We start from the raw sequence: 12,500 nt of genomic DNA, 5'->3' as shown, positions 1-12,500 counted from the left end.
ACTGTGAAGCCAATCATCAAATGCACCTGTCCGTACATTTTGCCACGCCACCTGTGATATAATCCTGTTGTTGACTTCTTGCTGCGACAGACAATCAGTGACATGGTTCTTTTAACAAATAAATCACCAAAGTGTAAAAGAAACTCACTAGATTGATATACTGAGTTAAGAAAGTAAACCCAGGTCAAGAAAAAAAATAATTCCATATTAAATGCCAAGTCTGTATATATATATATATTTGCGGATTTTAGAATCCTGCGTTTTTTTTTTGTGTAAATATCACCCTCTGAGTAGTGTAATGATTCCTTGCAAATATCTGTTTTGTGTGTAAAGGTCAAAGGTCGTCCTCTTAGTTAGTCCATATACATGCACGTAGCAAATCATATACCCTTCTAAATAGTTATTTCCTTATTATGTGTATTAGTTTGAGGCTGTGTCTCCCATTAATTGACTCTGCATTGCACCGAATTGAAATAAGATAGATTCCATTTCATTCCCAAAGCCTCGATTGCCAACTGCATTCGCCCTTCATTGAACACGCGGTCGGTTCGGAGAAGAAAGGCGTGTCTCCGCCCTCGTCATCGGAGGGAGGAGTGAACCAGCCCTTGCCGACCAATCAAGGATGAGGGGTTTGGCTTGAGAGGGCGGAGAGAGAACGATCGGGGGAGGTTCGTGAAGATTTGAGGGTGTGGCCTATATAACCCGTCACGCGACGCCCCCCACCAGAGATGCGTCAGAGAGTTGGCAGTCCACCGGGAGAGAGTTGAGTGGAGTTGTTCAGTTCAGTGGAGGAGGAGCAGTGAGGTCGAGCTCAGTTGAGGAGGAGAGAGTGAGACACGTGGAGAGGAAAGCGAAAGAGAATCGGCATGCCCTGCTCGCGATACCAACCAGCACTCTGAGAACAACCAGTGCGTGCACGCGAACATCGACGTGCCGCGGTCTTCGGATCTCCCTGTCGCCCGTTCTGTGAACCAGAGTGTGAGGAGTCGGAGCTGTCACCTCCAGCCCTGCCGTTTGCACGAACCTGAACCTCCTCATCCCTCCACCCATTCCTGCCATTCCATCCTTTTGTGTACGTGAGTTTGTTTTGTGTGTCTTGTCCCTGGAGTATAAGTAAGTCTGTATAAGCTAGAAATTGCACTGTGTCTTCTGGTCCTTCCATCCTTCTGTAAATTATTTTCGTTTCTTTCCTTCTCCTTGGTTCCTTTAATTGTGTAAATAGTTAGTAATAAATTATATTTGTTCTTCCTACTTTTGTCTTCTTCTTCTTCTTCACATCCATTCGTCTTTGAGGTTTCCACATTGAACACCTGTGGCGTGATTTTGGCCAACGTTTCGGAATCGGGTTAGTGAATGCTAATGACTCGAACTTCGGGTTGCTAAAAACCGCTCGGCAACTTGACCATCTAAAACCGGGGTTCGAGCAGGGGAGTCCCTCCCCTGCTTCACGGTCAGGAGTGGCACTCAGGTCCTTGGGACTTTTCATAGACCAAATACCCTGGCTGCTCCCGACCGGAAGGAGCGTTGGGACTTCAGGACTCACGTCGGTCAGTCAGGGACAAGGGGATTAATCCCCCCTTCTTAAGGGGAAAAAGGCAGACGGAGAGATCCGTAACAATATATATATATATATATATATATATATATATATATATATATATATATATATATATATATATCATACAATTGCACATTTGAAATAATTTATTATGCATAAAAAGTGGTTCAACCTCACCATTATTAGAAATACTGTACATATTTAATCAGCATCAAATTTAATGTTTAGTCTGCTCGTTGAATCATTATTGGAGGCAATATTTACTGAGCTATGCCACCGATACATTCAGGCAGAACTTAGAAACAATGCTATGGTACGAGAACACAATGGCTCACTCTTTTCAAAAGGCAATGTGGGGTATTTAATGGATTTTATTTTAAGATGGTAATCTCGATCGATATTGCAAAACCATTTAACCCATCTAGATAATTTAAAGACCCAAGTTTGTTCATAGTCATCAGACGTGAGTATGATTTTTTTTGGACAAACCTGCATCGTCTCCATTCATCTTGTTTTCTGTTGCATCACACAAGCCTTTAAATTATTTATTACTTTCCAAATCTTTCATGCTTCCAATAATACTTGCCAAAAATATATTATGAAAAACAACATATACAGTAATAATAGCAAAATTACTGCGATATTATTATTATTATTATTATTATTATTATTCAGCACCGCAAGGGAACAAGCTGCTCGTTGAACCTACATCTGGGTCAAGATCCTGCAGTTCTTCCTCAAGCTTTTTCAATTCTTCATCAGTCAGGTGGTTGAGAACATCTTCAGCACTCAGGTCTTCACCGCTCCCATGCCTCCCGACAAAAGCCATGCTTCGTCAACGAGAGCCACTCAGATAGCTCTGCAGAAAGCGATCAATTAAATGGGTTAGGTTATTTAAAAAATTAAATAATTTCTACATTACTTTTCAAAAATAAACATAATACAACAATAGAAGACGTACGAGTCTCTGGGAAGTGTTGGCGGACAAGAACAATCATGGATTTCATTAACAAAGCTGATAATATTGTGTCTGCTGCCATGGGAAACAATATGCTGAGTACATTTTAAGTACTAGGGCATGCCCGTACTATATCTATATCTAAAATTATATCCCCCCCTCTATTTACATGAAATGGTTTGGTCCATGAAATGTTTTGGTCCATTCGCAACGCCAAAGCGAACGGCGAACGCTTTACATGAAATGGTTTGGTGCATGAAATGTTTTGGTCCATTCGCAACGCCAAAGCGAACGGCGAACGGCTTGCGAGTACAGTGACAATCCCCCCGGGGTTTTTATTAGTTTTAAAACATAGTTTAACGCCAACATAGCGCCAACATAGTTTGCAAACGTGAAATAAATGAATACGCTCTCAAATGTGCCATCCGAGGCAGAGTGTGTCCGCCACGTTCGGCACACGCGATAGCTCGCTGCTCTCTGATTGGTTGAATCGTTTTTTGGACATAGCTCGGTAAGTAATTGTCCGATTAATATGAAACCTTGAAAAGGCACATCCTCGGGTCCCCAGCAATATACCTGGCAAGTTTAAAGTATATCGGACCCGTGGTTGTCGAGAAACAGCGGTCACAGACAAACAAACGTACAAACGTACAAACAAACACACAGAGATTACTGGAATTCCTTCGTCAGAGCAAAGGAGAACTCTGAGAAAGCGATAACTCTCGAAACGTCATCATAATCACCTCATTTTTCAGGGCAGTAAATGTACTCTTATCAAGGACAATTGATTTACTCAAATATAGTCATGGCCAAAAATATTGACACCCCTGCACGTTTTTCACATAACTCACAATTTTCTCTTAAAATAAGTTGAAATTGACAAAAGTATTTGGTCTCCACAATTCTCTATTTTACTGTTAATATTACAGAACCTTTGTTTTTGATTCAGAACGTAATAAATCCTTTTAAATCAGAAAATAAAAAGAAATGGTATTGACAAAATTATTGACACCCAAAACTTAATATTTGGTAACAGCCTTTGGACAAAAATAACTGCAGTCTAGCTATTCCTATAGCCATGAATGAGCTTCTTACACCTCTCTCCTGGTAGTTTGGCCCACTCTTCTTGTGCAAACTGCTCCAGTTCTCCCAGATTTGAAGGGTGCCTTCTCCCAACTGCTGTTTTCAGATCTCCCCACGTGTTCAATGGGATTTAGATCTGGACTCATTGCTGGCCACTTCAGAACAGTCCAGCGTTTTGTCCTGAACAATTCCTGGGTGCTTTTTGAAGTGTGTTTGGGGTCATTGTCCTGCTGCAAGACCCATGCCCTTTGACGGAGACCCAGCTTTCTGACATTCGGTTGAACATTGCGCTCCAAAATGCCTTGGTAATCTCCGGATTGAATGAAGCCATGCACACATACAAGGCACCCAGTGCCAGAAGCAGCACAGCAACTCCAAAACATCACTGAACCTCCTCCATGTTTGACTGTAGGGAAGGTGTTCTTTTCTTTGAAGGCTTCATTTTGTTTTATGTAAACACTAGCAGGAGTACCCGGCGTTGCCAGGGAGAAGGGGAAAGGGGGGCATGGAGGCAGGAGAGGGAGGGATGAGGAAGGGAATGGGGGGAGTGGAATGGGGAGGGGAGGGGGAGGTGAGGGTAGAGGGAGGTGTTACGTGTTACCTCCACAAACTCCGGTTACGGTGCCCCTCAGAGTCTCGAGAGGGAACGCGGCAGAAAGAATTGTTATTTTGAGTGTTCTAATAAGCCATGGTAAAACCACACCAATGCAATTGTGTAGAACAAAATAAGTAATTGTATTAAGAACTCTCACATACACAATAATAACACTCTTAACGAAAGTACCATGAAAATATCATTTGCATCTCATGAACAATACATATGATGGTACCATCATTCCCCAATACTCTCCAATCAATAAACTCACGATACGCCAAACGCGAGTGGAATGTAACAATCCCAAAGTCCATGCACGAATCCCCATGCTGGGTGAAGGTCGAAGCTGTGCAGAACGGCAAGAACAACAGGCAGGTATCGGCGCGGTTGCGGACGAGGAGTTACGAGGTGAGGGCTCGGGCAGATGAGAGCCGATATGGAAACCAACGGCGATCCGCACGATGATGTCAATATGGGAATGTCAATATGGGATGATGTCAATGACAAAACACGATGCACCAGGCGGCCGGCCTCCTCGAGGAAAAAATGGCAGATCGGCCTGTAATGGAGGCGCTTGCTTTCCCGCCAACAATAGTTCACGCTCGGTCCCAAAACCTGAGACGCAGGTTTAATTGCAATTGCAATATGGGACGATGTCACAGGCAATCCCTTTCACGGGAAGCCTCAATTCATTCGAGACCAATATCGAGAAGTCCGCTCGCAACCTTGATGCGACTCATGGCTGTCTCCTTCCCCAGCCGATTTTCCTCCCCTCTCCTCTTCGGGTTTCTTTGCCACGTTTTTCTTTTTCCTCCACAAACATTTCTTTTTACCTTTAACTAAAGTAATCTCCATTTCACACAGAAATCTTAACAACAATAATACCTGAAACTAAAAATCCTACAAGTATATAATAACAACAAAGGCGGAAGTGACGAATCCGTAACAATCCCCGCCTTCAAGGAAGAAAGTTTGAACACGGTGAAAACTTTATTTCCATACAAAAAGTATCTTCAACAACCAAAAGTAATACTCACACCCATAAAACTACAAATCAAAACTATGGCTGATCAAGTCCCGTAAGCAACAAAAATTCCAAACAACGCACAGGAATCCTCAGGGTTAATTCAATCTGGATAAACCTCCTGCTGGAGATAATCCATCTTAACAGGGTTTCATCCGGGAGGGGTGTTGTTTCATGGGAGTGGTCTCCCCCACATCAATATCATGATATACCAGGTCAGTCCAACCAGGTACATCTGTGAACAAATGTGCAAACTCAGAAATTAGGTTGGATAATTGTCCTTGTTGTTCCCTCGTCATAATGACCTAATTTCTGGTCGAGGTTCCTTAACACTTCAGTGTTCGTCAATCTGGGGCAAGCCTGGTCATCAATGCTATCGAACTTCACACTGGCCTCAATCTCTGGATTCTCTTGCACACCGACTACAGGTACAACAGGTGACAAAGGAGCCATTTTTTCCACAGGCGTCCCCTCATAATATTTCTTAAGTCAGTTAACGTGACACAGCTGCCATTTTTCTGTCGGTCGGGAGTTGTCACCACATAATCCGTTTCATTGACCCGCCTTTCGATGGCATAGGGACCAAAATACCTAGTCTGTAGTGGCTGACCAGGAACTGGAAGCAACACTAGCACTCAGTCCTCAGGACTGAAATTTCTTATCTGAGAAGTCTTGTCATGTCCCACTTTCATTTTGTCCTGTGCTACTTTCAAGTTTCCTCTCGCTACTTCACAGGCCTTAGCCAATCTGGGCCGAACAGTTGTCACATACTCTGTTGACTGCGCCTCCTCCTGTAGCCACTGTTCCTTCACTAGTTTCAACGGTCCTCGAACTGCATGTCCAAACATGGGTTTAAAAGGACTGAGTCACAATAACTCCTGAACAGACTCCCTCGTATCAAACAGCAATAATAGTAAGGGAAACATATGAAAATCTGTTAACTAAATTGTTACCAAAAAATTTCTTCACCAATATGTTTGTAAAGGTGTGTAATAACATGTTAAAATGTTGAAGGTCAACTCCCGTGGGAAACCCAGAAAAAAAGCTGTTGAATTCGGGTACCGAAAAATTATTTTCGAGAATTTTTATTTTTTTTAAATCGGCCCTTAAGTAACTTATGAGGGGTCAAATAAGGGTTTTTCATGATTCTGAGTTGATTGTTAACATTTATATTTCACCACAGACACTCCTTTGTGGAAAAATAATTTCTAAATATATCTCATTTTCTACTTTGCAGGACATGGAGTCTAGCAATATGGATGAAGACGTTACTCCACCTGTGCTCAATTGCTTCATCTGTGCACGCTCGGATACACCAGCTGAAAGGCTCATACAGGCAACTCCAAAGGGATACTCAACTTTATTGAAACAAGCAGAAACTGTCGAAAATGTTACTGTTGTGGAACGTATGAAGGAGGCTCAAAAGGAAGGAAAACTGAGGTACCACCAGAAGTGTAAAAATGATCTGTACAACAACTTTGTTGCAACCACCAAGAAGTCAGCTCAAGCATCAAAGGCAGAGAAAGAGTCATCAAAGTTGAAGAGAAGACGCACTACTTGTGAGTTCAGTTCATCAACTGGCTGCAGTTCTAGAAGATCACAGTCAGTTGACCTCCTGTATAAGGATGTATGCATTCTTTGCAACCAACCAGCCCAGCTCGACAAAAATAATCCAGCACAAGCTAGAAAGAAATACAGAGTGCCAGATAATTTGACTGCAGATACACTGAAGGCAAGCTTGCTGAAGACAGCACGGAGTCGCGGGGATGACTAGGGCACTGAAGTCACTGGACGCCTGGAAGGGATCAACGACTTGGTAGCAGAAGAAACACTGTACCATTTGCGATGCAAACTTATGTTTGTGAGAGGTGACAGTTTGTCCAAGACTGATGAGGAAGGAAAAAGGAAGAGAGGACAGAGGAGTATTGATGAGGAGCGAGAGGCAGTTTTTATTGAATTCTGCGAATGGTTCGACTCAGAATTAGAGCATGGGGTAATGAACATGGACCAAGTCCATGAAAAGCTGCAGGAGTTTGATCAGTCACCAGAGAAGAGCCTTTCTTATTCAAAGCATTGGCTAAAGATAAAACTTCTAGAGAAATACGAAGACACCTTGTATTTCACAACACAGGAAAGAAGGGCAGATGTACTCTGTCTCAAAGATGGCACCGACAATATTCTGCGAGCGCATCATGCTAATCTTGACCATGGAGATGAGAAGACTCAGATCATAAAGACGGCACTCAAGTTCATATCCAATGATATTGCCTTGATTGATTTAGGTCCAAAGTCATACCCCACCACACACAGTATGACTGACATCGATAGTCAGCTGACACTTGTTCCTGCAAGCCTTCAGATGTTCTTGAGACCGATTGTCAAGACAGACGAAAGAGTTGCCGTTTGGGGGCAGGATTTTATTAAGGCCTGTCAACCTCGGTCTGGAGTATTTCCACACCAAATGGGGCTTGCCATACAACTTGATCATAGATTTGGGTCAAAATGGATGCTCAACAAGTTCCACCGGCTGGGATACACTGAGTCTTACACGGAGACACAAAACTACAAATACTGCTTCCTTAATAGTAGGAGTGGAGATGATGTTCCAGATACTTCTGGCACTCTTGACACCATTGTGGAGGAAACCGATGAACAGATCAATGATGAGGTTGCGGTTGATGCTGCGCTTGAGGATCAATCAGTGATGACAGCCAAAGTGCCAGCCAGTGAAAGTGAATTGTCAAGTAATGATCAGGTGGTCTTTATGGAGGTTGGGGAAACAAACAATGCAGTCACTCAGTTTGTTGGAGACAATATAGATTTAAATTGTCTCTATTCACGGAAACACTCCCTTTCACTCAATGGGTTGGATCGAAGTCACCTCTCCGGCACCACCTTTGCCAGATCCACAGACAACAGCAGCTTTCCCCCGGGTGAAGTTGAAGGCACTCGACAAAGCTAAGATCCTGAGAGGAACTGAAGTAAAGATTATTCCATTTACGAACAGGAAACAGATAGGAACGAACGCGATCATGTTTCTCCCCCTCGCTGAGCTTTCCTCCTCCCTGGCTCATGATCAGCCACTCCTCACTCCAGGTGACACACTCTGGGCAGCGGGGTGGGTGATCAAACCAGAGACTCTACCTCCAACAGAGGGTGCAGCTGCACAACATTCACTCCGTGCCTACCTGCAGACCCGGGACTGGATCCTTCTACAGAGCATGTCTCTGAACCGCAGTGACTATGGATGGACAAAAGGTGTGCATGGGTATGAGCCAGTTCCAACACTGGACCCCACGGCTCCTGAGGAGCTATTGCAGTTCACGAGCTGTAATTGTCATGGAGATTGCAGCAACCGGCGATGCAGCTGCAAGAAGAATGGGGTCACGTGCATCTCGGCCTGTGGAGTCTGTAATGGCATTACATGCAGAAACTGCAGTCATGATGTTGTTGAGTCTGAAGAAGACATAGACAATGACTGTTGAAACTTCTGACATTGTGAATGAGAAATAACTCTTGAGTATTATATATGTATGTGAAATAAAAGCTACTTTGTGTGTAAATGTAAAAGTGAAAATATAAATGTTAACAATCAACTCAGAATCATGAAAAACCCTTATTTGACCCCTCATAAGTTACTTAAGGGCCGATTAAAAAAAATAAAAATTCTCGAAAATAATTTTTTGGTACCCGAATTCAACAGCTTTTTTTCTGGGTTTCCCATGGGAGTTGAACTTCAACATTTTAACACATGTTATTACACACCTTTACAAACACATTGGTGAAGAAATTTTTTGGTAACAATTTAGTTAACAGATTTGTGAAATATCTCATAAAATGCCCTTACTATAAGGGTATTCCCTCATTCCAATCCTTGTCACATTCAAAGCAGCAAGTTCTGATCATATTCTTTAATGTCTGGTAAAACCTTTCCAAGGCCCCTTGGCTCTCAGGATAGTAAGTACTAGACCTCACTTGCTTCACTCCCAACAGGTGTACCACTTGTTGAAAAAGCTTTGACATGAGGTTGGCACCTGATCAGACTGGATGACCATAGGTAGGCCAACCAGTGTGAAAAATTTAATCAAGGCCTTCGCAATAACTGTGGCAGTAATTTTCCTAAGAGGCACCACTTCTGGGAACCTAGTGGAAGTGCACATGATGGTCAGCATATACTGATGTCCAGCTTTAGTTTTAGGTAAAGGACCTACACAGTCAATAATGACCCGGCTGAACGGTTCTTCAAAAGGTGGAATCGGTTTTAAAGGCGCTGAAGGGGTTTTTTGATTAGGTTTGTCCACCAGCTGACAAGAATGACAAGATTTACAAAATTCCGCCACATCACGTCGCAATCCTGGCCAGAAAAAATGTGCCAGAATTCTTTCACACATCTTGTTCACTCCAAGGTGCCCGGCCAAAGGTGTCTCATGTGACAAACTCGATATCTCCTTCCGGTACGGTTGTGGTACCACAATTTGGTTAATGGACTTTCCAATCGTCATTCGCTGGTACCTCTGGTGGTCTCCATTTTCTCATAAGTATTTCCCCTTTCATGACGTAACCAACAGGTACCTTCATAGATAGCCTCTTCCTCTGTAATGGCTGTACCAATCACACTCTGGAGTTCAGAATCTCTGTGTTTCTCTTCAAAAAGTCTTTCGGACAAGCACTGTTTGTTCAGCCTCGTTCCCAGATGTCTCCGACGGACACTCCATTTTATCCCTAGATCCAGATGAAACCTTATCATTAGGTTCCTTGGTGTCACTCCCTTTCCTACCGTGTCTCCCAGACCTTTCCTCCAATATCTCTATAGAACCCAAATCCACATCACCTTCCTTCTCATTCTCTTCAGAGCGCTTACTACCCATAGCACGAGTCACTGCACATGATGAAAAGATACCCGGAATCTCCTGTTCTAACTATGCTGTGCTATTTTCCATGCTGGGCTTTTCAACCAACATCGGATTACCTGAAACTCGACCACCGGCCAAATCGTTCCCGAAAATAAAAAAAAATTCCCTCCACAGGAAGAGTGGCTTGCAAACCTACGGTGACTGGTCCTGACACCAACTCAAATTTTAAATGGATCACATGAAGAGGAGCTTTAACGAAGCCACCAACACCCTGTAAGAGGACACTAGCCCCAGTTGCAGTTTTTTCAGACAATGGCAAAATGCCCTTGAGCATCAAAGATTGATGTGCTCCCGTGTACCTCAATACTCCAACAGGTCTCTGGTTAGTTAAGTCCCCATCCAGTGACACAAACCCCTCGGAAATGAAAGGTTTGTAACCCTCTTGAACAAGGTCGTTCTCTGATGCAGTAAGTTTGACACGGGGACCTTCACAATTCACTGTCCTCCAAGGACGATTTCTCGCAATGGCCAATGCATTTGGAGTTGAAATAGCCTGACGTGCCGATCAGCCGATCCTGATTTCTCCTTTTCAGGGCGTATCATTGGGACATCAAATGCCCAGGTTTCTTACAAAAATCGCAACTAGGCCGGGAGGAAAATCCCGTGGTCTGCCCCTGGAAGGTAGGTCTGCCTTGGACAGTCAGTCTTTTGATCACTAAAATTTGAGGTACCAGATTTTGCCCGATACAACTCTCTGGGCCGCCTCCATGAGAATTTGCTCTCCAAACCTGATTTAATGCAACTCCCCAGGCTAACTCTAGGTGGGAAGTTAGGTTTGTGAAACCCCATCCTGCGTCAAGGCATAGTCATCTGCCACTGTTGCTGCCTCATACAACTCAGGTACTTTTCTTTCATCCAAATGAACTTTAATGTCCGCGTGGACACATTTTAAATTCTTCCACCAAAATCAATTGTCGTAATCGGTTAAAGTCTTCCCCAATCTCCTTCGAGTCACACCACCTATCAAACATAGTTTCCTTCTCTCTGGCAAACTCCACATGGGTTTCATTCTCCCACTTCCTGGCATTCCTAATTTTTTTGTCGGTAAGCTTCGGGGACCAATTCATAGGCTTTGAGAATGGCTTTCTTAACTGTCTCATAATCTGCACATTGGTCAATCGGTAAAGCCGAATAGATATATTGAGCATTACCCACCAGAGCACTTTGTACTAACAGTCCATGACTCCACAGGCCATTTTAACATCTGAGCCACCTTCTCAAAGTGTAAAAATAACTTGCCGATCTCCTTTTCATTAAAGGGTGGAACCAGTCTTACATGCTTACCAATATCCCAAGAATTCTGACTTGTTTCCGAACTAGCTGGCAAGGATAAGATTTCTCTCCATCCTCCCAGTAATTCCCAGGCTAACCCCCGCTCTAGCGGGGAAAATGGCCTTAAAACGATCATTCATTCATTCATTCTCCCAGTAATTCAAGCCCCTCGAGTTGAATTTCACTCTGATGATACTCTGATGTCCCGTTCCTTCAACTCCCTTTCAGCTTTCCTTTCTTCTGCTCTGCTCTATTCTCTGCTCTTTTCTCCTCGAGTTCCTTTTCTGCTTTTCTTTCCTCTGCTCTTTCTGCTGCTCTTTTCTCCTCGAGTTCTCGTTCCTTTTCTGCTTTTTTTCCCTCTTGTTGCTGCCTCCTCTCTTCCAATTCCAACTCTTTTAATCTTTCCTGGTGCTGCAGTTGCATCCCCATTTTCCAGAGGTCCATATTTCCTTTTTCCTCTGGTAACCAATCCAATGCTACCTCTTCCCATTTTCCCTCTCCCACTAAATATTCTACCACAAACGTCTGAATCTCTGTCTTCTTCATATTGAGTCAGACCTCCACGTTAAAGTATTTGGCCAACGTCCTAAGTTCCTATCTTTTTAACGCCTGGAACTGTGCCTCGTTAGGGGACGTCATAAAATTTTCCACATCAAACACCATTGTGACTATTAATTAGCAAGCCTGTTAACCTTCACACAAAAATAGTCAAATTTGGGAATGTAAGGGAGTTCAATCCCGGTCTGCTGCCCTCGGTAGGGGACTGGTATCCTTTCTTCAAAAAAAAGATTGTTTAATTTCAACAATATTCTCGAAGAAATGGTGCATTATTTGAAAAAAGTGCAAGGGTGCCAATATTTTTGGCCACGACTATGTGGAGAGATGTATACTAAAAGCCACGTTAAAGGTGAAGCGACGTTAAGTGGGAGCCCTTCTTGAAAGCGACCGAGAAGCTTTTTGAAATGGGGTGGTGGGGAGTTGGGAGGGCTCAAATCCAAAATGTCACTTCACCTCCTTTCCCAAGGCAGTTAGCATTCCTCTCCAAATACCTGCTCGAGAAAATTTGGTGTTCTAATTTATGCCAATGCAGACAGACT

General features: G+C 43.3%; 1 protein-coding gene across 6 annotated transcripts in view; it reads right to left on the bottom strand.

Annotated features, from left to right (window-relative positions):
* The window catches only part of LOC137429812 (tropomodulin-3), a 125,328-nt gene that overhangs the window by 73,987 nt on the left and 38,841 nt on the right, over positions 1 to 12,500 (bottom strand). For all 6 annotated transcript variants that reach the window (XM_068120083.2, XM_078779888.1, XM_078779891.1 and 3 more), the window contains one exon: positions 2,268 to 2,417. In XM_068120083.2, the coding sequence (XP_067976184.2) occupies positions 2,268 to 2,387 (120 nt within the window). In that variant the 5' untranslated portion in view covers positions 2,388 to 2,417. The remainder of the gene's footprint in view (positions 1 to 2,267; positions 2,418 to 12,500) is intronic.

Source organism: Myxine glutinosa, chromosome 6 (genome assembly GCF_964187855.1).
Source record: "Myxine glutinosa chromosome 6, kmMyxGlut1.1, whole genome shotgun sequence".
Taxonomy (NCBI): domain Eukaryota; kingdom Metazoa; phylum Chordata; class Myxini; order Myxiniformes; family Myxinidae; genus Myxine; species Myxine glutinosa.
This window is presented reverse-complemented; position numbering and strand designations above follow the sequence as displayed.